This window comes from Balearica regulorum, chromosome 8 (assembly GCF_011004875.1).
Source record: "Balearica regulorum gibbericeps isolate bBalReg1 chromosome 8, bBalReg1.pri, whole genome shotgun sequence".
In the NCBI taxonomy this organism is placed as follows: domain Eukaryota; kingdom Metazoa; phylum Chordata; class Aves; order Gruiformes; family Gruidae; genus Balearica; species Balearica regulorum.
Window position 1 is genome coordinate 32244153 of NC_046191.1, and position 27779 is coordinate 32271931.

General features: G+C 41.4%; 1 protein-coding gene across 1 annotated transcript in view; it reads left to right on the forward strand.

Annotated features, from left to right (window-relative positions):
* The window catches only part of RGL1 (ral guanine nucleotide dissociation stimulator like 1), a 79816-nt gene that overhangs the window by 23786 nt on the left and 28251 nt on the right, over positions 1–27779 (forward strand). Inside the window, exons 3-4 of the mRNA XM_075760535.1 lie at positions 5041–5249; positions 16588–16665. Of these exons, the coding sequence (XP_075616650.1) occupies positions 5041–5249; positions 16588–16665 (287 nt within the window). The remainder of the gene's footprint in view (positions 1–5040; positions 5250–16587; positions 16666–27779) is intronic.

Consider the following 27779-nt stretch of genomic DNA (forward strand, 5'->3'; position numbering starts at 1 on the left):
ATTGATTTCATTCCATGATTCTTGCTTTCAGAATCTCAACAGATAATATTTGCATTGGAAAAAACTTTGCAGACCAGTAGGGTTTTTTTTGTGGTAAAAGCGATTGTTTCCAGTGATATTTCTGAAATAATGACTACACTTCTGTATGTCTTTATTTGAGCAGCAACCTATTTTTGTACTGTTCAGAATTTGAACTATTTTTTTACCTTGAGTCTCTACTCCCTCTCGGTAGGATGTATCATTACCTTAGGAGATGGTGGAGTTTATAATTAATTTATAATCCCACTGAAGGTTAACAGGTAGCGTTTGTACCTTTGGCCCATGAGGCTGTGGAATCCAGATCTGTATTTTAGCTCGTAAACTGAGTGAAATACCTGGCAATTTGGGGGCGCATGCAGGTTCTACTTTATTTTCCTGTCATCGGTAGGCAAAATGGCGAGACGTCAGTGTATCCCGGCCAGCTCTTGCAGAGAAGGACTGACGGGAAATGGAGATCGTGGTATCAAAGGTTGCACGTGGTGTCTCACCAGGTTCATAAAGGAGTGTTGCTTTTACACACCTAGCAACAAGCTATGGCAGTAACAAGCCGCTTGTAACTTAGGAGCTGCTTACTCAAGCCCTGTGTTGGTGGCTGTTGCAGGGAGATGATGTTTGTTGGATATCGCGCTGATACTCCGTATCTTTTCCTCATCCTGCAATTGTGCGTGTGGCTATCGTGCACTTCCACGACGTAGTGAGATTGTGTGTGGGGGGGGTCAGGAGCCAGCCTGCGCGGGGCAAGGTTGGGACCTTAATTGTAACCAGCTTGGAACCAAATTGTAGCTCCCTCAGTCGTGGGCATCTGCAGCTGGTTTTGGAGTCAGTTTGTGTTTGAAGGAACTTTTTAGCCTGAATGTTTTTTACTCTGCGTGGAGCTCTCCTGTTTCAGCAAGAACTGTATACGTGGGTAATGTTTTGTGCTGTATAGCTGTAAGATGATCGCCTTAAAAGAGAGTGGGCCCCTCTGAAGGTACAGCGTTGCCGAGGATTAGTAAAGATGTTGGAATTACACTAGATCAGTGCCTGCGCAGCCTGAAAAAATAAGGACTTGCAGGAATATACATCAGTTCAATCTTTCTACGTTTGCTTTTGAAAGATGCTGTCTATCTGGTAGGAGCCATTTGCTCATCAATTACACTTGCAGGTTGTGGAGACTGTAATCCATTGCCTGAAAAATCAAAATGAGACTCTTTAAAAAACATAAAATACATCAGACTATAAAATGCCATATTTGTTTATTTTTAGCCTTGTAGAGGACCAGAAAAGCTTACTGGAGCCCGGAGATGTCGGGGTCTGGTACCTTTGTTAGACTACTGGACACACCGAAGGAGAGGAACGGAAGAAGCTGGAGAGCCTTTTTTTTATCATTTTGATGCACAAACCACCGCAAAACTTCTGGTGGCTTTAATTGATACCGCGTAACAGCAATCACCAGGTGCCGCTGTCAAAACTCGCAAAGAGCTTTAGGAGCATCTTTTAATAGCAGTAGATCTAGTATTCCTCTGAGCAGACGACACAAAAGCAAACGCAAAAACTCTTTTGCCTTTGGGTAGCCTGGTTATGTCAGAGAAGAGATGGCCTCTTGATTAAATCCAGACTGGGTGGTTTCCTGTTAGCATGCTAACTCAGCCCACAATGTCTTACTCTGAAAGTCTGTTATTGAGCTGCTCTGCCAAGTCCTTTTTCCTTTTAAACTTACAGGCAGAATTGCTAAAATAATACAAACACAAACAATGCCTAAAAGTCTCTTAAAATGATTTCTAGCAGTTTAATGTTTTGCTGACAAACTCAGTTTTGGATTTTCAGGGTTTGGGGTTGTTTTTTGTTTTGCTTTGTGTTTGGGTTTGGTTTTTTTTAACATTCTCCCAACATGATGTCTTGGGGAAGTTGCAATGTTGCAATTAACGGAAAATTTTGTGCATGTATCAATCTTGGAAGCAGATTCTGCCCTTGTTTGGTACACAGTCACATCAGTGAATGAGAGGTTTTTACACACACTGAGTAGAACATGGCATAAGTCAATACACTGTGGAGTTGGGGAATCTGCTGGCTAGAAAATGAAGAGTTAAATACGGTGGTGCAGAATGTCTTCCCTGTTTGAAAGCGGTTGTATTGTGTAACTAGTTATTTTCAAAAGTATATTTTAATTGTAAGATGGAAAGTCAGCAAGAAAATGTAAAATTTTTTTTTTTTTCCAAGCAAGTTTTGCTTAGGAAAAAATTGAATGGAGGAGATATATAGTGGTGGTAATGACCTATCCTTTTACTGTTTCTGTAATGGTGGTGTCATATATAATTCTATATACCCCTTCAAGTCATGTACATAGCAAATTTTACACCTTTAAACCAGCCGTAAGATCCGTGGAACGAAATTTTGCAGGTTGCTCCGGAGTAATCCCCTTCATTCCCCGTGGGGTTGTGCTGGGGTAACTGGGGTTTGGTGCAGTAGTACCGTGCATTGCCGCGTCTAGTTATAAAAGGCATTAATGGGTTCGTGACACGAGACCCCAGGCTGTTTGAACAGATGTAAACCTGCAGGCCTTCTGGAAATTGTCTTACAGCTTGCGCCCAAGCTTATTTTCCGTGTCTCTGCCCGCGTCTTTCTGCAGCCGTGAGGTGAACGAGGTTGGGCAACTTGTCTGGGTTAAACCTGACCCCGCTGAGGGAAGCGAAGGGCTCGGCTTTGGCCAGACCGCTTTCCCAGCCCGGTTTGCTGTAGCAGGTGGGCAGAAAAGGGCCTCAGGGAACAGCTTATTTTAGTGACTTAAACCCAACGTGAAACGGTGCCATTTTGCAGTTGGGATGTGGCTGCAGGTTTCCTAGGAGCTCTGCTTACCCACTGGGTCGGTACTTTTTACTGTCAGCTGACAGGTCCCCGTGTTGTGATCCTGCAAGATGCTCCTGGCTCTTCCAGGTCTTCCCGTAGACACAGAGGCACTTTTCTGCCAAAAAACCTGTGTCAGGGCCCGCTTCTTGTTAGAAAGTCCAGAACATTGTAGGGTACTGCTGTTATTCCTATTTTTTCTTTCCCTGTCTAGTCTGGTTTGTTTGGGGTTTTTTTTGGTTTTTTTTTTTAATACAGCAGGTAATATTTTGATGTAACAACACGAGTTTGTTGGATCTCGTCAAGCTGGGAAATGAGATGTCCTCGTGCAAGAGTAGCAGAGCTTTAGAATAACCTTAAAGACATCTATATTGTTTAAAACAAAAAGGGCTATCTATTATAAATACGTCACTACCTTCCATTGCTTTTAAATACGAAGCGGGTAGGTTATCTGTTCCTGATCATTTTGTGAATAGATTAATTCTTTTTCTTTGTGTTTTGTCAGTATACCAAGCCAGAGTTGGTAGTGACTGTAAGTCATTAATGTGCAGTCTTTGTGTCCTCGGTCTAGTACCAAGGTATTGTGTTGGAATTTTGTTAGCCTTCTTGTTTCTAACTCACACCTCAGTAGCAATTTCTGGAGCATTACTTCTGGTCAAAGTGATGCTGTTTCGTCAGGATGAATTTGAGACGTATTATCAAGAAACCATGGAGAAACCCAAAATATGGATTGTATTGTTACTTAGGGGAGTCTCTTAATCTGTATAAATACTGACTCAATATTCAAAACCCAGAAGAGCTGTTAAATTATAAAATATTACTCTAAGGCTGGGAAAATCTGACCGAACGATATACTATTACTGTCTGGTATCGTGATACAGCAGAAGCTGTTACCCAGGAGGGGAGGGTTGTGATTCAGAAGAGAACCGTCACAGCAGTCCCAGTTGCAAGCTTGCCGTGAGTGCGCACGTGAGGAGGAAATCTGCAGTGGGATAATGCTGCAATGCAAATGGGTTGAACTCGTTAGTTTGTAGCCTGAGATTGCAGAACTGATGATGCAAAGACTAAGCTAGACTGTTGTGTGTTCATGCCCAGTACAAGTTTATCTCCTGTAGTATTTTTCTACTGATATATTTAATCTAGCCTAAAAAGATTGAAGAATTTTTTTTTCTACAGGTGTGAAATATTTTGTGTTAGCCTGATTTTTTTTTTTGTATGATCTCATTACTGCTAGCTAGATACAAGGCTTCCCTTAAAATACTTTCTAAACTCAGTAAATGTGAATAAAAGTAACACTATACTTCAAAAAGATATTTCATTCTTTCAGATGACCTTCCAGTAGTTTATTTACATAAATCATAGTGATGTCTGGGGAGTTTTGACAGGGTTTTTCTTTTCGCTCATGGTTGCAGACACTTGAACGGGCTCAAGCCATTTCTTTCTCTCAAGGAAAATGACACTTTTGTTACTGGAACTTTATTAGTGCTGGTGATACGTCATTATAGTGATTAAATAGTGATTACGCATGTCATGTTATTGCAATCAAGGTAAAACACACACCCAACACCAAACCCTAGATTTGTTGACAAATATTGTGCCAAACGGAAACTATAAGAGAAAATTGAAATGTTATAATGGCATGTTTGCAGGATGACTTTGACACCCTCCTTGCAAAAGTATCATGAAATGTTTCGCATCCAAATGCGTTCATGACCTTGGGTTCTGTGCGGCAACCCGGAGTTGGTATTTTCAGCAAGGGAATCGCATGGGCTGATGCTAAAGTTGTGGTCAGTTTTCATGTTTATTCAGAAGTTAAGTGAGACACTGAGTTACCACCATTGTTCCCTCCGGTAATATTCTTCTTCATGGGATAATGGATTTTCTTTTAGATAATAATGTATGATGGGATCATGAGATGACTCAATAGCAGTCAGACTATAAAATATTTTGTGGAGCACGTCAGGGAAATGTCTTAAAGATAAACTTACTAAAAAACTCTATTATTTGATACAGCATTTGGTGTTTGGAGAGCCAAAATTGATGACATTGTTTAGTAACTAAAGATGGACTTTTTTCCTGTGAAAAGATGGAATTTAATCTGTGTTTCACTGTGAAAGCTGTGCCGGGGATCTGGCTTCTGTCTGATTTTTGTGTTTTGTTTTTGTTTCAACTTTGTAGGTTGAAGGGGACCAGTTACCTCCAGAACATACCGTCAGCCAGTATGAAACGTGCAAGATCAGGACAATAAAAGCTGGAACTTTGGAGAAACTTGTGGAGAACCTTCTGACAGCTTTTGGGGATAATGATTTTACCTACATCAGTATCTTTCTCTCAACATACAGGGCCTTTGCTTCTACTCAGAAAGTACTGGAACTTCTCCTTGACAGGTAAGAGCCAGAATGTCATGGAAACTGAGCCATGATAGGGGGATGTTGTCAGGAATTTCTTCCATTACTTTTAGTGGACATGGACTTAATAACCCGATGGACAGATGTCAAGAATACTGCAAAATTCGTAAACATAAAATGTGGAAATGCGTGCTGCCCATATCCCAACTCTCATTAAGGCGTAGTCACCAGGTAGGGAAAGCATGCCATGTCTGACTGTCAAGGAACCAAACTGGGACCGACACAAGAAAATTAATACAGCTTCCACCCAAAAAAGGAAAACACCCCAGAATGCATGGGCTGCAAAGTCATACCTAGAATAGATTCCTGTGTTTTGCTGGATACTGATATTTTCAGACCTAACTCTCCTGTTTGGGGGCTGCTGATTTGAAACAGGGATTGTACAAACATAAGAAAGAATTCACTATCCCCTTCTATTACTTCACATGAACATGCAGTCATAAATTTTTGCAGACAGCACAAGAACCGCTTAATGTTACGAGAATAACTTTTATGGTAAGACTGTTAAATCACGGCTGATATGCCTGTATAAATGCTTAGAACCCGCAACATTAGTTTTCTCACCCTAAATTCTAACTGAGACATGACTGGGTCAGAGGTGATCTTATTTTGGGAGTATCATATTTATTGCATTTTCAAAATCAAGCGATGTACAGAAACAGTTATTCTGGCATATAGTAATTAGAGGAGTAGTGTAAGAACTCCTAGATTTTAATTTTGGCTCTCCACTAGGTAGATGAGGAACAAGGCATGGGTAAGTTATCTGTGCTTTTCTTTTGTATTTGAAAAGCAGTATAATAATACTTGCTTTGTAGGTATGTTATGTGGCTCAATTAACAATGATGTTGAAATGCCTAGCTGCCAGGCCTGCTGTGATTGTAATACTGACTGTGGTTACTCAAGTGCAGATGAGGAAGGAGCAGATTGTACAGTTAGATTTACTACTGTGAGCTTTACCTCTGAGTCCGTACCAATTCTGACACAGAACATGAGGAGCAATAAAAATTGTCAGTGCGTATATACAAGAATATAAAAATGTTGAGGAATTAAGTAAGTCTTTCTGTACCCTCAGTTTTGGATTCTATGTTTTGAACATGTGTATAAAATATGAAAGGACACCAGGTTTGTGTGGATTCGAGTAACCTTAAAGAGGAGCTGAATTGCAAAGTGACAGTGTGTCATGAGAATCTCTTGCTTCCTAAGCGTGTGAATTGCCAAAGAGCCACAAATTTCTAGGAGAAACCAATAGTTGTATGTGTGTACGTTGTCACTTTTAGCTAGTAATGCTTCATGTATGATTCATTTTACTTACTTTTATAAAGATAAAACCTTTCTTTTAACAAGATAGGTTGGAATAAATAAGATAGTAGCCTTCGCAAGGATGCTTTGTCCACAATGGCTATTTTAAATATCATTCACCTAACAGCACAGTTCTTGTTGCTCTGTGTTGGTGGGTTGCCAGCCTGCTCTTTCGGGGTTCTTATGTATTAATTGGTATTAATATTGTATCTGGGGAAATTGTCTTTCTGTAATCAATGAGAACTTGCAAGTAGCTCAAATAACTTGAGTCAGTCAAAGTTGGCTCTAAACCTGACGGTACACATCTCACATTTCAATTAAAGGCTTTTAAGTTGTCATAAGACAACTTATTTTCTCTTAAAGTACATACATAAAGATGCTTTCTGGGCATTTAAACAGGATATATGAGCGTTCCCCACCCAGTTCAATGTAGTTTTGATTTTTACTAGTTTCCATTCTTATTTCGCTTAGTGAGGTACTTCACTAATGTAAATAAAAGTCCCACCTGAGACTGTGACCTCATTTTACAAGTCACTGTACAAACATGCCTAGAACTGTTTGCAACAGCCCCCACCCTGAAGACCCTCTACTGTCAAGAGGTGATAAAGAAAATCAGTGAGAGGAATAGACTATGATGCAGATACGCTTTGCCTCAGTACGCTCCTCCTAAGTAAGGGTTTGACTCATAGTGACAGTTTTGGAATTTGACCTGGGTTTTCCTGTATCCGTATTTTCGCATATCCATATCTGGGTTTTTTTTGCTGTCCTCAGGAGGCAGAAGACTGTTATGCAAAGAGCAATTTGTATATTGTGCTTATTTAATTGGTATAATTATAAAAGATTCCATGTATCTGACCAGCAAGTTTAGAATCTACTATCAAATCTGTTAAGGTGGGCGATCACTAAAGGGGTGTTTTTGGAGAAAAGTGCTTGGTGCTGGGACACTGCCTTGGGTCCTTGGTGGTGTGTTGGCTCTTTGTCCGTGCAAAGCCCCTGGGCAGGACTAGGAAAGGGCTTTGTCCTCCTGCGTGCTGTGCAGAGGACTTTGTGCACACAACCCTTTGTGTGGAATGGGTTATTATTTCATGTGCAAGTGTCTGGATCTTTTCCTCTTGGTCGCTTCACCTGGCTGGATTCAATGGGTGCTCCAGGTGCTTCTGCCCAAGAAGCCAAACTGTGGATGCTGCTGGAGGTCTGGATGGGCCGACGTATGGGAAGACACGTTCAGCTGCGGTGTCCCTGCTCGTGCTTTTCCCTCTTTGCACTTAATAGGGATGTCATTCTCCAGAACTGTCAATTCAGCCCTTCAATGACTACTGAAATAATTAAATATCTCTGTAAATGAGGATTGAAGCATTTTAGATTTGAGGCTGGGACCAAAGGGGTAATCCACAGAAACAGCAGTCCATCTTACAGTCAATTAGCCTTGTTACAATTCTGATTGTTTTGTGGCATTTCATCACTAGCCATTAAAACGTGTGAGCTCTGTTAGGCTGCACTATTTTAAGGATGATGAAAAAGTCATTTGGGAATCTTGCTTTTGCAGTGAAGTTTGCAGAGTCCTCTAGATAAGCGGTTCTGTTTTCCCCTAGCGAAAAGGATCATAGCAACCTAAAAATAGAAACGTACAAAATTAATGAAACCTTGAAGTTATAAAATCAGATACTCAAAAGATCAGGAATTTGAGGGGGGAAGAACACAAGGTCTTTGTGAAGTTCATAAATCATGGGCTTTTGTTTCTACTTCTGTATTGTTTTCTTTAATGCAGATATTAATGATAGGATTTTCAAAACAGCCTGAAGAAAGTAATTACTGATTCTCTGAGAATCATTGGTCATAAGACGCCTAAACTCCTTGGGCTCCTGTGAAAATGCCAACTCCATGCAGTAAAGGGTTCTGTAAATTGTATGACTGGTGCAATTTAGCTCAGTTAACTCTGCAATTAAGTTCTTAATATTTTCATATCTAGGAATTACATCTGTAATATTACAATTGGATTGCAGCACAAAAGAAGTGGCGAGTCTGACTTGGGAGTCTTTCTTGCATTTTCTCAGGAGTGTGTCAGAGGAGGGAAAACTGGCCTTGCTTGGAAAAGAAATAGAGCAAACAGGACTAAGTCAGCTTTGAACTTTGTGCATAGCCAGTTTAGAACGGATTTCATCCGAGCATTCAAGCAGGAAAGAACAGGAAAATAGATGTCCTCTTCTATTTTCTTCTCTTGTTATTCACTGCATCATTGGCTGCTGATTGAGGGGAAGGCTCTTGGGCCAGACTTGTGCACTACTGTGTCCTTGTGGTCTTGAAGAGACCGAGTTCCTGTCCCGTTGGTTTTTGCGAACGTGCTGGCATGGTAGAAGCTCTGCTTTAAGGAGGGACATCCTCTTGTGGTTGGCTTTGAGGGTGGGAAGGGAGAATAAGGGAGGTTCGGATACTGCGGTTTTGCTTCAAACAAATAGCCTAAATGATACTTATAGCAATGTCTCAGGTAAGTTTGGGTAGTCTGGTTGTTTAGAGCAGCAGCAAGTCGGGGAGTGTACGTGGCTCTACGGAAGTCAGTCCTGCCTCCTGCTCTGATGCTGCTTTAATGAGGTGAAAATGTCAGGAGAGGGCAAGAACACACAGGGGAAAAGTCTCCATAGAACAGAATTTTCTTTTCTGAGCCCAATTCTGATCTTACTGGCTTGTGTACCTCTCGGAGCAAGTTATAACGTCGCTTTCAGAGGAAGGGCACATAGGCTGCCTGACCTTGTCAACATATCCCCAGCCTTTTATAATAAATGATAGAATCCAGAGGAAATCCTAGGAGGTCACCACTTCCTTCCCCTCTCACAAATCTTAGGAGTGTAGTGTTTAAGAATCTGTGGATGTTTCTCTTGGCTTTTTGAATATCATGGATAATCTAGAATTTTATGGCTCGGGACAAAATATAAATGAAATTTAAGCTATAAAAGAATGATTTACATGCAGCTGTGGAATATGGACTTGTGAAGAAAAGCAGACCTTATAAGGAAAAATAAAAAAATAAATGGATAGTAATTGAATTTAACCAGCTTAGTTTTCATCTCTATGTTAATGTAGAGTAAGTAGCAGAGAGTTTTGCGACTTTCTTGTTAGTGATACATGTTAATTGTAACAGTACAGACACTAAAGGGTGTCGGTGTATAATCTATGTTTTATAAGTACTTGTCTCTTGTTTTTCAGTGAAGTAAAAAAGCAATGAAAAGGGCAATCTCTTAAAAAAAAAAACAAGTGAGATTTTGGCATTAGTTGTCAATTTTAGTTTTGTGTGAAGAGCTTGAGCTCTGTTTCTTATTCTTGGTGACAGAGCAGGATTGTGGAGTAAGGGAGCAATCATGAATGGTGATGCTCAGCTCTTGTTCTTTGGTCCGAGGGAAAACAGCGATGTGGCCAGATCAAAAAAGGCCCTTCCAGCTTTTTACAGGTGAGCAGCTCCTTGACGTAGAGTAGGAGGGAACAGCATCTGCATCTCCCAGTTGTAGGACGAATGTTTTTGTAGGAACGTACACATTGACAAACTTCCTCCAAAATTTACGTGTGGAAGCCAGATCCGCCCTCAAGTCCAGTGCATTCAGTTTATGTTGGATTTGCTGTGAATACACTGTGATTTGTGACAACTCGGGCAACTCACTGTGATTGCTGCAGAATTGTCTGATGTATGCGTTAGACCTATACAAATCCAGATTAGACAAAGAGAGTCCTGGGACACTTGGGAAAGCGTCCTGGGAAATCTGGATATATTGTACCCTAAGAGTTTGGGGATACCTGTTGTCTGCAGAGTATCCTGTCCAAGCAGTGCAAACATTAACTGAATTTGGGGCGTGGAACACTTATTCTGTCCAAAAAAAGGGGAGATGCTTTTCCCTGAGTGACAGAGGCAAATAAAAAAGCAGATGCTGTACTTAAAAGAAACTGAAGTGTTAGGGCAGGAAAAAAAAAAAAGAATTTTTAAAAGGTTTGAATAATGTGTGCTTTTGTTAAATCAGTCTGTGCTGTGGTGAGGTATTGTGAACTCTTCTGGGTGAAACCTTTTTCCTGGCTTGGGCCTTAGTCTGTGATCTGCCCTGTGAACGTGTGAGGTTCTGCAGCCCTCAGTAGCTCCTAGGAGGCCTTTCTGGACTGCACGCTGTAATCTTAATTTCCTGCATGGCTGTGGAGGAGTTGGTAGTCTTTTCTCTCTCCTGGCACAGTAGGATGGACCGAAGGGACACGCACGTTGCTTACGCTGCCTTTACTCCTCTTCGCGTGACGTCGGAAAGCGGGAGGAAATCTTCCCAAAGCCAGCGTGTGTGGCTTCGGTTATGTCATGGCAGGAATCGCACAGTTGCATGCTGCGAGTCCCTGTGGTGGTTTTGACTCCCATGGCTTGTGGTGGTTTTGACTCCCATGGCTCGTGCTGGTATTTTGTTATCACAGAAATGCACAAATGGGGCAGAGAGGAATGTTTCTAAAGGCAGTTCGGCCCTACGATACGTCCAGAGCAGTGAGGGGAGTTGCACCAAGTATTGAACAAGGCATATGAAAAGATTTAAATTGTTAATGTACCACTCAGAATATTTTAAGACTGATGCAGTTCCCCATGTTTCAGTCAGAAGATACTTACTGGATTTTTAGCCCTATGCTACTTATTGTAACGGACTTTAAATTGGGCTCTTTGATAACTTCGGTCCTTAGTAAAATCAGAGATGTGCTATTTGCTCGATGAGTAACTTTTAACACTTCTTGGAGATTGTGAATAAATCTGTTCTCCTCCCCCCCCCCCCCCCCCCCCGCCCCAGACTTCAGACTAAGCTTTTGCTTTTTATTAAATTTGAGACTGGAGCCCTTATTCATTCTTTTGGCTCGATTCAGCCTATAAAGGTTTTCTTTTAACATAGAGTAGAAGTCAAACTAAACAAAATCTTGGGCATAAGCTGGTATGTTGAAAAGTGAGGGGGATGACTTGTATTTTCAAAGCTGTTTAAGAGTAATTGGACATCCGCATCCCTTTAGTATTCACGGAAGTTTGGCATCTAAATGCAGCAGACAGCTTTGAAACCCTGCCAAGTCTTTAACACTATACATTCTGCTGTTTTCTCTTTGTTTGGTAGAAGTGGGTAGGGAGATTTAAAATAAAATAAATAAAAAAAAATCTTGTTGGCATTTTGATGTGAAAACCCTTGATGGAAGTTCCTGGAGAGAGGAAAAGGAGACCAGTTCCTCCTGCCCCTGGGTGCAGGAGTAGAGCACGATGCCTCCGCAGAGATCCTTTGGTATCCCCAGTGTCGCTGGGCCCGCTGTGGAATTAACTGCTCGCAAGTGTGATGGAAGCCAAAGATGTTTAGCTGTCCAGATGAGAGCAGAACCGGGCCAAGTTCCTCTTACGTATTTTATTTTGTCATGGTAATAGTGTTCCTTGCAACAGAGCTTAAAACCAGGGCCATGCTGTGCTTGGCACAGTCGCATCTAAAGTAGCAACCGGTCCCTATCTCAAGATGTTTACAGAGAAGGGAATGGAGACTGTTTGATGGGAGAGCCAGAGCTGGGTAATGACAGCAAATAACAAGTTGGGTTTATGTTTTCAGTTCACTTTTTCTGCTGGAGGATGGCTCGATAGAGGGTAAATGGAGAGGGAAATAAAGAAAGAGAGGGGACATTGAAGGAATGGGTCCTTTGTAGCAGACTATGGTTTTAGGGACTAGCTTTATAGAGCATTTGGCTCGCTGTTGTTGCTGTAGCATCTATTATTTCCTCTGTTGTTTTCCTGTATACCGGGTGGTTTGTCTCCTCAACTGAAGAAGCAACTCCATTTCTGTGATTCTACGTGTGTATAATTCAAAACACCTTACAATTCTTGCTAAGCGTCTGCACTTCCAGTCGCTAGTTTGGATGCTTTTAAGCCTTATTTAGGGATTTCTTTAGGGCTTTTGCAGAGAACCACCTTTTCTTATTATTTCTGAATCATTCAAAGAGTATTTTCCTCCCTCTTCTTCCCTTTCCTTCTTAGCAGAGATGCAGGGGTGCATTTTCTCCTTTATTTTTCAGTATTTAAATATTCAGTACTACCCATTACATTCTGGTCTCATTTGCTTAGTCAGTCCCTTTGAGTGGAGTCTATAACTTTCCAAACGCCAAGCAAGGCTGAAAAGTTCTGTGGGCTACAGGATCCTTTTGTTTCTCATGTCTCTTTTTGTATGCAAAGCATTCATACAAGGCTGGGTAGTGAATGGCTCTTTGTCCAGGAGCTGGTGAGAACAGAGCAGTGGAAGTCTGCAGAAACGCTGTTCTTTATATCAGATATATCATTAACTCCTCCTAACCCGTATTTAATGACCAGTTGTTCACGCAGAGCTCTTGCATTGAGAGATAGGCAGAGGTTTACATCTGGCAATATAACGGAGAGTTATATACTCCAGTTTTGTACAGAAAATTGCCTGCTCTTTATTATCGTGTGATGGATTTATATTCTAAAAATCAGCGCGTATCGCTGGTGGGATTTAAATGCAAATGCCTAATATTCTGCAAATACATGTGTTATATTTCATACAGTACTAGGAGAGTGATATTGAGAGTCACCTCAATAGATTTTGCTCTAAGAATTGCAAGTTTTGGAAAATGAATATAAAAATCTAATTTTTATCCAAAACCTGAAGCTTTCTTTGCGTATTTCTCCCAGCAGAGAGAAAAACATCTTTTGTCTATTGGCTAAGATGCTTTGTAGTCATTTTACCTAGCAGATGGCAGTGGAGAGTGAAATCCTCTCCCTTTAGCAACAGGACAGGAGCAGCCATCGTAGCATGTAACGTACGTTATATCAGCAGCATATCTTGATTCTGTCCTGGGCAATCTCCACTGAGAAGGCATCAGCGGAGTTCTCCAAATCTCCCCCTCCCATGGTCTTTTTGTGTCTTTTTGGTAAGATGGTATGTTCCCTAGTATTTGGAAAAGCAGGACAATCTTACAGGTCTGCAAGAGCAAACATTGAAACTGATAGAGTTAAATCATATAAAAATAGGTTAAACTTTACACTTCAGCTTAGCAAAGTGATGGAATTCACCGAGGCGTTTGGCAGTAGTGTTCTTAAGGCATCTCTGGTTTATTGTCTGAATTTATTTGTTCTGCAGTAAAGCAGTGGGAAGTACCTCAAATAGTTAATTGCGTTTGATATCCAGCATCGAAGTTAAGAGTTAATCATGATTCTATAGCTAAGAAGTTACAGACAGTTCTTCATAGTTCCATAGTTAGGAATGTCACAGATAATTTTGCAAATAGTTGCTAGGTACTGCTAAGGAAGGCTATTGTACAGTTCTGCCATTATGTTAGTTACTATTCACCCAAATAATGTATCAATTAAGACGTGATTGTTAAGAGGTAGAAGAAATCATTAGTCTGATCAACAGACCCTGAAGAACTGTCTGGAAGTGCCAGAAATATTGAGAAACTAGGGGAACGGTAATTTGGGCCACGGTCTCCACGACCACGGACCCATGAGCCCCCTACACTAGAACTGAGCATGTGTTCTAGTTTGCGTACGAGGCGAAGAAATACGAACCAATCATTGTAATTGGGAGTGTACTAATTTGTAACTTTTGTGTATAAATATGACAAAAGAAGCGGAGTTAGGTGTGCTTGATTTGTGGAAATCCACCGAACACCCAGGCTTGAATAAAAAGCAGTATCTCTCCTCTGCGTGTGAAAATTGGCTTATGGCACACCAGGCAACGAATCCACTTTTCAGACAACACGTTCACTTTGAATTGCAAAGGCTAGTAGTGAGCATTTAGGGTATGACTGAGAGCTGAGAGAGGCCAGGTAGGGTTAAGTGGTGAATTTGGGTATAGCCGAGAGTCAGAAAGAAGGTATCTGTTCAGTTTTACAGCTTCAGTAGTGCTGGATCCCAATAAAAGGGGCACGGGCAGGGTGTGAAATTGCTTGGGAGAATATAGGAGAAAGCACAGAGGCCATTGATGCACCAAAAAATTTCAGAGCAAGATGGACAGCCCTCCTGGTACCAAGCAGTGGCTCCTCTGTGAATGGTCCTGCTGGGATTCAGTGTGCCCACTGAGGATCGAGGTGTTACTCAGCGTGTTTAGAAGTGGATTCTTACCCCGTCGTCAGTTTAGCTAAGCATATTTTTCTTTAGATGTTTGGATTAGCTCTGTGAAATCGCAATGGCAAAATGGGTTATCCTGTATGTACCGCTAAGGACCCTTTCTGTTTTAAGGAGTCCTTAAAACCTCCTCTCATACTTCTGCCGTCTTATAGGACCAGCAGGACTCTCTCAGGATAACTGAGAAGAATTTGGGCCTTGTTTTAAAACATAAGTCTGCAAGTTTTTATGCATGTGGTTTGGGTTTTTTTTCCTGGACAGATAAAATGCTGAGATTTCCAGTCTTCATCACTGATGTGAGAACATAGGTTGAATGATAGTTTATTAGTCAGACTAAGCTACTGGGGTCAAGCAGTCATGGTTTTGTGCTCAGCTTTGTCACAGATATGCAGTAACAACTGGAGCAAATAATTTTTTGTTATGTCTATCTGCCATGTAGTTGGAGATACAAAATCTGCTTTTAAATGAGCTGTTTGAGATAATGCAAGTGGCCTTACCGCAGTACTCTCAAGGCTAAGTAAGCCCAAGCTGACCTCGTTACAACTGTGGCTACGCTGCCGCTATGGGAGGGATTACTTGTTTGCCTGTATTAGTTTGGGTTTGCTTTGCAGTGCACTGGAATGTATGCAAACCCTCAGGCTCTGCCCCAGCTTCCCCGTCCACAGTGGAATTGTCCAACATTAAGCTCTGGTCATAAGATTGCTGAAACTTAAGTTCTTATTTTAAAGTATTGTGGGGCTCTGAGGTTGTGAGCCATGGTAAGGCAGAATGTCAATATGGGGGTGGTGGATGGTGGTACTGAAACATGTTCTTTACAATCTAGCGGATCTAGAGTGGATTTGAATTCGGTTGCCCTAGCTGACTTTCTGTACAGATCTGGGATTCGTACGTATGAAGCCTTGGACTGATACTCTAGAGGAGCATAAAACTACCACCTCTTATTTTTATCCTTTTGGATAAAATTAAAATAAAATTTTGCATGAATTTGTTACAGTTCTGACCTGAACCTTCTGGACACAAAGCGACAGCCTCCTATATTTTCTTTATCTGATGTTACCAGCATGTTGTAGCACGTACAGTTAAAGATGCACTTGTTCTCCTAACTATTCAGATTAATTGCAGGTGCCCAACACAATTAGTTGAGCACAGAATGTGTAAAATCACCTTGTCTTATTCCAGACTGTGAGTAATTGTCTGCCTTCGTTAAAGCTGCCTTTAAGGAAGTATGAAATTCTTTATGGAGCTGTATATCTGAAACAGTAGGCACTCCCATTGAAAATGAAATGCATAATCCTGCCTTCAAGGCACATGCCTTGCCTATGTAGGTAAGAGATTTTGCTTTGTGCTGTTGGAGTTGTGCCCATGGTTTCCTCTTTCCCACTGGCATTTTCCCAGTGCCACGGGCCGTTCCCACTCGCGACAACAGTGTCCGTGGTTTTGGCACAAGTGGACACTTGCCACCTAGAAAACTTTGTGTGAAATCCCGCTTGGAGTTAGAAGGAACAACAAATACTAGAGAAACAGAAGCTGTATGGGAGAAAGCGGTTGTGTCACAGCCTGGTTGCACGCTGGAATAGCGCTCTGGGAAAGGATGGGGTGAAAACAGGCAGAGGAAAGGCTCTTGGAGCTATGAGCAGAGAAACTGTTCTGGTTGATGCCTCCTGTGTGCAGGCTGCTTTGTATAAATTAACAAATTAGGTTGGGAGATACTGGCTGTCTCTTTAGGATTTTTTTCCTCCTAAATGAAATAATTTTCAAGCTCCTTAATTTGCCCAACTGTTAGATTCCATATTTGTAGTTTGAGCTGGAAACGCTTTCTAGTTGTTTATGATAATTGTGTATGAATTAGGCTATTTGGGATTTTGCTTTTATTCAGTAGAGGTTCCTCTAAACACCCATCTCATTTTTCAGGTATGGAAGCCTGGAGACCTCAAGCTGTGAAGAAGTTGGAAGCCAGAATTCCTCCAAATCCAAAAGAGTACTCAGGACGTAAGTGTGGTTTTGCACTGTACAGTGAGCTCCAGTCAGGATTTGGTATTGGGGGAGGATGTGGGCAGCATAGCTGTTGTTTCCTTTGAAAATTCACAGCACTGTTTGCTTGCTTAAACAAGCTTGTGTAAAGGCTAAATATCAACCGTCTCATAACATATCCAATAATATAACTCAGAGATCTTTCCATCAGGGAAATTGTCTCAGAATTAAACATGAGCTGAATGCATTTAGGCCAATATTTTGTTGATGAAACACACAGGGAGTGTTTGTTTCCCCTTCCTTATCTATAGCAGTAAATGATTATTAGGACTGATTTTATTGTGCATTACGACAGTGTCTGCAGACCAAAGCTGAGGTTGTTTCAGGCAATGTGTGTCCATTAGTGCCCCTATGATTTACAGTGTTGCTTTTAGAGTGAAATTTAAATTCTAAAGTCATCCTAACTTGCAAGAAAAATAGCAAAGCTGTTTTGAAATGCAGTTTAAATGGGGAAAAAGTGGTTTGGTTATCCTCCTAGCATCATCTAAAACTGCATTTTATCTTTAGACATTGGGTGTAAAATGTGCCTTAGGTCATCAGCATTTGTACTTTGGCATCTGTATGATCTGTGGGTTGCATACATCGTGGCACTAAAATGTAGCTGCGTTGTTATATTTAATTACAGTGTGTGGCAATGCTTGATTCTTGTCAGTATTACTGAAGATTGTTTTTCTATGAATTTTTCTTAACTAGTAGAAGCTGAGATAGACAAATTTAGGGTAATCAGCGCACTGGTTTCTCAAGGTGTAATTGAAGAAGCAGCCTTTAGTTTCCTTTTATTTTGAGACGGAAGAAAAACATTTAATTTTTCTATCATGAGATACACGGTCCAATCAAGACTGAGAAATACACTGCAGTATTTTCATTCCTGCAATTCAGGCAGAGTGTCGATTCAAATCGCGTTCTATTCTACAATATCGGGCCTGCCCTTCGCACTGCTTACCTCCAGGCTTGTGTGTTGGGATAGGGGAGTTTCGAGTCTGGCTTAAAAAGGTTCAAATATCCCCAGTCCAGAAATGTGCCATTAATTGAACACCTTCCTGTCCTTTGTCGTCTGAATGGAGTGGTTAGACAGTGGGGTCGCTTTGCCTTCTGTCATCCGTGCGGAAACTGTTTTGTTTAACCACCAGAGTAGAAATTGGTAAAAGCTCCTTGGCTGTGAGCGTTTCAATAGCTGTCTCTGAAAACACAATGAATTATGCTTGCTTGACTGCAGAAGAAATGGAGAGCTTAATTAATGTCTGTAAATGATACAGGATTCTCAAAGGCTTTACTTAGTAACAAAATGTTATCGCTTGTTCATTTTTAATTATTTTTGTAGTGCTTAGCAAGGACAGAAAGCTACAAGCTCTGGTGATTTGGGCTGTTCCTCTTGCCCCGTGAGACTCCACATGGGAGCTCTGTTCTCCTGGCCAGCGTAACAGAGAGCTATCAATGTTTTTTTTCTCCCACTTTGCCATGAGAATTCCTCAAAGAACAGCTGGTAGTTAAAATTTGGTCGCAAGCACCAAGGCGGCAGTATTATGTAGGCAATAATAGGCAGCCAGCGGGTTCCCACACTCCCATCCAAAATGAACTCGAGGGTCTCTTCCAGCTTTGGGCACGCTGTTTGACCTCCCCCTATCTCAGTCAGTCCAGCCATAAAATATGAGCTAAAGCAGTACCCTTCCTGCAAAATAGAGTAAGGATTTATTTTGGGGATGAGGAAGATAATTTCACCAGTATAAATCATGTTGGGATTAAGCCCTCAACTTGCTTTTTCAGAGACCCAAAGGAGCTTGATTATGAGATGGAGAGAGAAGGGGTGAAAATAATCTTGATATCAGGGTCACTCAGGCTTTGGGCAAAATGCATCCATTTTTTTGTTATGCTTGGAGGGGAGCGTGCAAGTGAAAGAGCATTTAGTAGGAGCACGTTTGTTTTATAATTTTCCTGCTGACACACACATAGTTTATCGTACACACCCTTGCCCAGTTGCTTCCTGCTGCATCAATGCTGCCTTCCTCCTTGGCACGTAATTGCCATGTAATGGCTTTGCACAGCCCAGGGACTGACAAATGGATGGAGTCTGGGGTCCTATTCCTGTGCTAGCACAACTTTGGATGAGTTTATCTGACATAATTTTCATGAATATAGCTGGCACGGCTGATTTTGATCCTTTGACCCTCATAAGATACCTGTTATGTCTGAATTTGATACCTGCTACCCAACTACTTACTTATAGAAAGCTCAACAATGAGGTTGTCAACAAAGTAATTTGTCGGGTATACGTGTTTTAACAGATCCTGTATAAATGTGAATTCAGTTTCCTGCCTGAAAAATTTCCATTGCTCTTGGTTGCTCTGGCTACTTGTCTCTTAGATATGATTAATGGTATCTGGAAAAGAGGTTGGCTTTGTAGTCCTGTTGTGAAACACGTAGTTCTAGTAGTTCAGGTTTTCTCTTGTCTGGGATAATTCCAATATAATTGCATTTACCCTCTTTTCTCATAGAACAGACACACGATATAATTGTGCTCTCAGATTTATACGACTTGGAGAAATAAGGGGAAGAAACAGTAGAGCCATGTTAGTTCTCGCCATTAAATCTCTGTTTCTCAGGGGAAAAACATCTTGTGGGGAAGCCCGTGGTCTGTGGCCAGAGATCTTCTGCATTTGTCAGACTGCTGTTGTGATGGTTCGGATGCTGTAAAAATCCATTTGGGGCATTAGAAATGGGGATGCAATTTAAAGCACACACACACGCACAGCTACAGAAGTTAAAAACAACTGTAGAAGAATTTATGGCTCTTTAAATATCTCCTGGAGTTTTTAAAGAGAGAGGGGTTTTTTGCAAAGTCTTAGGGTATGTATGGGAGGAATATTATGTGATGTACTGTAATATAATATGTGATGTACTGTAAGCCCACAGGTTTACTACTGTCTATGTTGAATTTGTACTTTTGTACCTGTAGCATAGACTTGTGATATATTTTTGTGAAGGAAAATGTCTGATGTATATAAATTATTTTTTAAAAACTATTTTAGTATTCCACCCAGTGTTCCTGTAGCTCAGAACCTGCAAGCCCTGCGCTAGGACTTGAGCACACTCGTGGCACAGTCTCATGTGAGAGACTGGTGGAAGCTATAAACCTCCCCTTGTGTTTCCAAATCCTGGGGCTGAGCCAGCAGTTACTTCTCACACTTGTTGCAATGACATATAGTTGTTACTGACCCAAGATTAGTTCAGCTATGTTCGGAAACATGCCTTCTAAGGTTCCATTCTGCCATGGGGATTTTCTCCTGTTCACTTAAGCATCGTTCCTATCATTTTTGGGCCGCTGGAGTGGACAAAAAAATTATTATTTTTCAACAGGGATCTGACTTAATTATATCTAATACAAAATGTCTTTGGGCTTTTTATTGCCCTTTTCTTTCCCCTTTATTATTATTGCCCTTTTCTTTAAAACTGCATTCAGTAATAATGCACAGTTTAAACAAAAGTACTGTAATTTTGTAACTTTGAAAATACAGAGACAGTTAGGACCTTAGAGTTATGTGTAAGCCATCAAAGGTTTTGTGAGCTTAGAAAAACGCCCATCATGCACGACTCTAAACTTTTTGTGGGGTTTGGTTTTTTTTTTAGTATCAGGACCCACCTTAGCTTTTCATGTTTAGTAGCTTGCTTTTCACTGTTCTCCCTGCTTTCAGTCAGTCAGAAAGCTTGTGATCGCAAGTAACAGAAGAATAAAGTCCAGAAGAGGTCAGATATTCTAGCCAAATGTCTGAGTTAGATGGACTTCAGCCTGTGTTTCCAGAAATAGGATGCCATGCCTCTCTTAATTGTCTGATAAGGGAGTTGTAAGGAGAAACTTACTTGACCCTCTATCTCCTCCTATAAGCAATTCTTTTTGCTCTTCCTTGCATCATATAAACACGATTGCCTGGTGCTGTTTCTCACTTCTGCATGTTTTTGTGTCGAGGTGTGACACAGTTGTCTCTTCATCTTAGGTTGTCATTGTCTTCGGAGTTCTCTCTGTTCTGTTACGTGTTTTTTAGCTTAGGACTTCTGTTGACTTTCAAAAAGAGTAGAGTGGATATAACACACCAAGACATGCAATGATTCAGAATAAAACCATGCATATATTGAACAGAAATAAAAACTATCAGCATGATGAGTAGCATTAAGAATTAGAGAGGTCCATATGATAGCGCACGTTGCATGAACTGCAGAGAATTTGTACTATAATTCAGTTACGTTTTTGTTTTTAAGCGAGGTTATATAGTTCAAATGTGTGGTTTGGTACGCATCGCCTGACAAAAAGCAAATGAGGAAAGAAAGTAGAGCAAAAAGCAATAAAGTGCATCCTCTTGCCCATGTCCGTGTGACTCTACACACCTTGCCAGCCAGGAATGATGGGGAACTTAAATGAGATAGTCACATCGAAGAGATCTTTACGTATGGTGGGAAGGGGATCAGCGAGCCAAGCAACTAATGCTGTTTGGGGACTTCAGTCCTCCTGAAATGGTTGTGTGCATTGCCTCCGAGATAGGTAGAAACAATGCTTTTGGTGATAGGACCTGATCGCTGTGATCTCTATTCAGAGCAGGAGAGGTCCTCAGTTAACTTTTAACTCGCTGTTAAGAGGTTGAGTTTTCTACGCTGAATGATCTGTGGAATAACTTGTGCCCTATTTCCCTCCCCCTGCTGAAAGATGGTGTTAAATTGGATCTCTGGGCAGTCCGCTGCCCAAAGCACAGACTCCACAAATTTAAAGAGGTGCTGTATTAAAGGAGCAGAACACTTCTTTCCCAGAAGATAGGCATTAAAGACCTGGCTGGAGCTGGCTGAGGACAGAGGAAAACCATCAAGCCTTTGAAATATAAAATATAGTAGCTGCTTGTACTACTTGGAAGTCAATAGCTTCACTGGATACGGAGATGCCTCTGAGTAACGTGAGGGTGCGAAACGGTGCTGAGGCCGTTTCACTGAGATGACTTGCTAGGCTTGCGAGACCCGGAGAGCTGATGCAGCACATCACACTTCATAGATAAAAGGTGCTGAGCTTGTTGCCACGAGTTTTAAAGATTTGTGTCTATGAAGCTCCCAGAACTGATTCATTCCTGTTCAGCACATGCAGAAAAATGTCCAGCCTGGCGCTCCAGGCTTGCCTGCAATGTTTGCGTTCAGGGAAGACTAGTTTAACGTTAACTGAATTGAGTTATTTGAAGACCTCGCTCAAAAATATAGTTGTACGAACCTGAGATTACCTGCGGGAGGGGTTTTTCAAGAGGCAGATGATGTTGCCATATTGGTCCATGGACTTGGACCATGATTTTTTGGGTTTTTTTGCTTTCCAGAGGTCTAACATTGGTATGTTTTCTTTAAAGATACCCTTTAGGCATGTTGGTAAATACAATGGAGAGTGGAAAAAGAGTCCCCCTGTACGTAGAAATAACTCTTGCATTTGTAGCTAGTAAGAGACTCCACAGCCAAGGCAAAGGCAATGAGAAGGAAATGCTGTGCTGTAAACTGTGAGCCGTGTTCTGGTCTGTCCACTTGCACCTCTCCTTCTGATGAAACCAAAGAAAGTTTAAAAGCTTTTATAAATCCTAGTTTAGGTTATATTTCTCAAGGATGCTTAAGAGAAAGCAGTAGAACCAGAAAAACTGATCATCTGGTTGCAGTATGAAGTTTCAATGGGGATTTTAATTATCTTTATTTTTTTTTCCTGGCTACATTGTATACTCATATGCCCAGTGCTGTAAAAGTGAGGATTCTTACTGAGGTTGGACCAGCTGAATGAGAAGCAGAAACAGTTTATGTATGTAGTACAAAAAGTAAAATAGCTTTACGCCCCCAACCTCTCCTCCCAAGCACTGCCATGGCTGAGTCCTGAGGCTTTTAAATCCGAAATGAGCTTGAGTAACAGTAAAAGTCCTTTCAAGCCTCCTTGTGAAGTACAAGGCTGTGGTTTCCTCTTGCTACTGGCTTTGGTTTGCTGATTTGGAATAGGTTGGTGGTGCTCTCCTCAGATAAATAGCAGGCCACAGAAATGAATCAAAATACTTAGGGGTTTTTTTTGTTGTTGTTGTCTCAAATGTCAGCTCCTAGTTGTATCTGCTTTATTATCAAAATGTGGAATTTATTTGTTATTAAAACCTGCAATGTGGTGCATTTGAAAACCGCAGACAAAGCAACTTGAAGCTAAACTGAAATCTCCTTCTTTCATTCCACAGTAATTGGGTAAAACACTTGAAATAAAGAAAATTAAGGAACTATTTGGTTATCACACAGCATGGCTTGCATGTTTACCCCTCCTCTTCTACATTAAAATAGCAAATACCAAAACCTTCAGTCTAATACTGCAACATTTGGAGTTTCTCGTCGTGATAAACAAACATTGTCCCATGGCTTCTTGTGCGTTTAGACCTTCCCGACAGAAAACTTGTCTTTTGTGTTGTACCGAAGTTAACAGTCCTGCTGGAAAATGACGTGCACAGTTACGGTGCTGCAGAAATAAAACTGGTCCTGAAGCGTAGTACTCCAGGAGAACAGACACCAAAGGAATGTGAGACAAATGGAAGAAAATTGGCTGGGGGAAAAAAAAATGTCTGGGAAATCCATGGTGGGAAGCAGTTAAGATGCATTTGGGAGAGCAACAATCAGCATTCATTCCAGTAAAGCCAATTAAGCTAAAACAACAGCAGAAATCAGTGTGGTTACGTGAGAAGCGGAGTCAAACGCAGGGCAGTATAAGCAATGGAAGAGTGGGAGAGTTATGAAAACAACCAGAACCAAGCAAAAGAGAATAATTAGAAGAGCAAAGAAAAATAATGATTGGCATCTCAATTAAAACAAAGAACAGCTAGCAGCAGAGCTATTCCCTTAGTGACTTTACATGCGTTCCAGCAAAAACCAACCCCGTGTGCTATTCAACCAGTTCTTCCCAAATCAAAAGAAGAGCAGATCACTTGCTGGAAGTCATCAGCACTTTATTTACAAAGGGACAGGGTATGAGAAGCTACCCTTACATCAGCCTTTGCTTGTGCTTTACATAGATTGTAAGCCTGATTCAAAGCTGAGATTTAACTGCCTGCGGTGGTGTTTAACAAGCAAAACTGAGAAAATACAGCTGGCTTAATGTAGTCTGTGTGAGCAAGCCTGGAAGCTATTGCATGGACAGCGGAGGAGAGATAATAGCCGTCTGTAAAGATTATTCCATCAATGGTCTTAAGTATGTGTTTGGCAAATTACACATAGTTTTGTGCATGTTCCTGTCTAACTTCATCAGAAATCAGTCATTTAATCTCTTTTTGCAACTGAGGTTTGCCTTATTCTCCTTAATTGTTGAGATTCCCTTCTACTCATTCTTTAGAAATAATTGTGGTGGGAAAGAAAACATTGCTTTTGCCTTTTTGGCAAGAAAGGATCTCTAATTCATATACAGACCTCTTTTGGGACCAGTACTATAGCTGTCTTCCCAGTTGAGAAAAGACTACGCAGAATTTCGGTGTAATCTATTGAATCACCTGTGGCTATGTGATATGAAAGCCTCATTTTCCACCTCCTCTGTGCCCTGCTAGCTCAGGTAGCAGAGATGTTAGACTTGGAGCTGCCATGGTCTCATCACGTTTTGTGGTACCTCGTGGGCAAATGTGAGCGGATGAGTAGTTCTGTGTTCCCAGCTTGTAAACAATGGAATCGGATACGTGTCTTCCACCTAACGGTAGAGAGATTTTGGAGACTGAAACCTTCAGAGATGGGCTTCAAGCAAAGCTGGTACGGAAATGAGAAGACTTTGTGAAAATGAGAAGACTTTGTGATAGATGTGAAACTTGAAAGCATTGCTGACCAGATCCCAGAGCCTGTGGTTGGCAGGACAGGAGTTAAACATTAAAAAGATTTTTTTTTTTCCTTATAGACAGGAAAGGAAAAATTTATAGCTCATAATCAACCCATGAAAAATGTAGTCTGTGATGTTTCTTTCCTGTCTGAAATCTTGGAAGGCTCCCGTTCCTATCTCTCTCTGGGTCTGTCGAGTACAGGGAGTTTCTTTTCAAGGGCAGCAAATGTAAAGCTACTGCAAGATATGGGCAATTCTCCAGCCTGATTTCAGAAAGCTGCCCTCCTCGACGCACCAATTAAACAGGCGAGAGGAGGTCAGTAGGGCACAGCGTACCTTTTTTCTCTTTCCTATTTCCCTTCTTGACTGAAATGATTTTGCTGGCAAAAATCAGTGTCTGTAATGGCTGTGAACTCTTCACCCTGCGCTGGGAGACTGGGTCTGTCTTAAAATCTGTTTATTCTTCAGCTTATGAAAGTGGCCATCGACCAAGGCTCTGGAAATTGAGCTTAGTATAAGGAGTGTGTGAACAATATTAGTACAAGAAGCTCTCCTGTGGAGAGGCTCCTTCTTCCAAATCATTGCTGAACTGGTAAATGCTCATAAGAAAAGAATACCCAACCTAGTTTCTGGTGGTGGAGCCAGTAGAGATGGATGATGGTGAATTTGTGACATGAGTCGGGAAAGGAGGTACAGAGCATGAGAAAATACACTCTTAGGGCATGGAGCGAGGTACAGTGTTCCCCTGCCTGTGGTGGAAAAAAAAATAATGAAAATAGAGTAGGCGTAGGACAGTGGCATTTGTGGCTGTAAGTGCCACTGTGATGCAGCGGTCCGGGTATGTGCAGGACCACAGGAGATGATTAAAAATGCAAGGGCATGGGAGCATCGCTGTGGGCATCCGTCGTGGTCTTTCTCGGCCTTGGGACATGGAGCTGGTGGTAGACGGTGGTAGAGCACTGGCTGTCGTGTGACACCCACCCTGACTGCGAAAAATGGTCCTGAAGCTCCAGATAGAAAGTTTGGCTACCACGGGCCCAAAACGTAAAGGTCTTACTTGTTGCACATACGGTGGAAACTCGTCTGAGCAGAGCTGTGAAAATTCATTCCAAAACGTTTTTCAAATGTGAAGAGAGTTTTCCAAGCTGCACAATCTGCGTTTCATGTTTGCAATGAAACCTGAAATCCAGAATGTGTTTGCATGTTAATTTTTGGTTGTAAATACTTTTTGTAGCTTTAAAATTGTAATTCCAGAGTTTCTCCTGTCAGCAAGCCTAACCAAACAGAATTACTGACAGCTTTCCAAATACTCTCGCTAATTAAAAGTCTGAAGTTGCCACAATATCAGAGAAGGAAAGAAGAAGAAACAACAGACTAAAGTGGATAGAACTTGTAAAATGATGGCTGTGTGGGATTAAAAGTTAATTGAGTTTTGAGGGGAAAAAACCCATATGGTTAAAATGAGACAAGGAGAGTGGGAGAAGCTATCTTTACTCTTTCTTAACTGTCGGTTTATTCTGAGTTCCCCTGAGTGGCTGAGTTAACCAGATATTGCTGTGGTTTCCCTACTTGCAGAACAATTGTGCCAGGATTTGTACGTGGCTCTGATACGAGAGCTTTCTGGGCTGGCTTTTGGGGTTCTTCCTTGCCTGCATCTGAAACCTGTCTTCATATTTGAACTCTTCTCAGGACCTCATAAATTGAGGAAAGAGAGGTCCTCCTTGCAGGCTCTTTCCTTTCCATTCTGCAGCTATTAACATGATAGACCTGGAGCTACTACATCCCTGTTTTTGAGGATTTGAACTTTAAAAGCCAAGTGCCTGATTGTCCTGAGTACAGAGCACAGATGTTCTTCGAGCCGACACATCAGTGTCTCTAACTGGATACTCGTGGTTAGAGTTTATTTTTACTGAGAGCATGGCTCTTCGTGGAATAGCGTTGGGAGCGTGGGATACTGTTAGTGCATGAAGGTCTTGTGAAACAGGGTTATTGCAATATCAGGGAAGGTTTCTGTAGGTGTGAAAAAAGATGGTCATTGGAGGGTTGAGCTCTCTCAGCTAACTACGCAGCACAGCCCTAAGCATTTGCAGAACTGAACAGGACCTGCTGCAAACCAGGGCTGCTGCCACTTGGTCACCTCAGCTGTTTTTCTGGTGGCAGTGGAGCTCATGAGATCTGCTTCCCTACAAAACTGTTTGAATTCTCTCCTAAACATCTTCCCCCGCTTTCCGTGTAAGTCACCTCTCGTGCCTGCCACAGCATTTATGACTACTGGCTGGAAGAGATTGGAAATACAGGGATGGTTTCAGTGTCGCAGAGGAAATCTTCAGGACTTCCTTTTCTCCAGAAGTTTAGCATTTTTTTTGTGGATCAAGGGCCTTTCTCCCTGTCACATTATGCCCTGCTCTGAACACCACAGTAGGTGATCACGAGACAGCGGCCATGGCCAGTGTGTCATGTTGAGTCACTGCTCCCAAAAGTCCTTTTTTCTAATCCCTCTGTCAGCTCAGGTAAACAAAATTCTTTTTAAAAAGCGTTTTGAAATGCCATCTGTGTCTTCTCAGCCTGTGATATGTGCTGTGGCCAGTGCATCAAAATATATGTGCTATATACCATGAAGAACCAAAGATCTCACAGTCTTTCCTGCAGCAGAAAAAAAAAAATTAAGTTGATCATTATCTTTTTATCCAGGCTTGAATTTTCTTCAAACTTGAAGAAATTTGGTATTTTTCCAGTTTTTCCACACTTAGTTGAAATTTGTCAATAACATTGTAAGTTATTTCTGGAAAAGTCTAGCATCCATTCTAAGTCTTATTTTCTTACAAAATCAGGTTGAAATGATGAAAAATCCCTGCAAAGACAGGATTTAAAGAAATTCCCATAAGCATACATTTGGGCAATATCTAGGCACCAATCTAATACGTGGGTGTGGGTTAAAACCTATGTAAAGCAGGAAAAGTAGATAAACAGATCACTTCCCTCCGTTTCAGGCAGGGTGGAAGTGATGTTGATTCATCAGCTCTGGTTTCCCCTCATCCCCCTCGGTCTGTAGCAGGATTGTCCCTGGGCAGTTCTCTGCAGCCGCTGTCGTTTTAGCTGCGTGGGTCTAAGAAGGTCTGGGATAACGAGATCCAAATCTCCTAGAACTCCTTAAGCATCCTTTTCCTGCACCACCAGCAGGACCGAGATCCTTTCTTGCATGGTATAATCTGACAGCCCATCCTTGTCTGTGGGCTAAGGGTAAAAC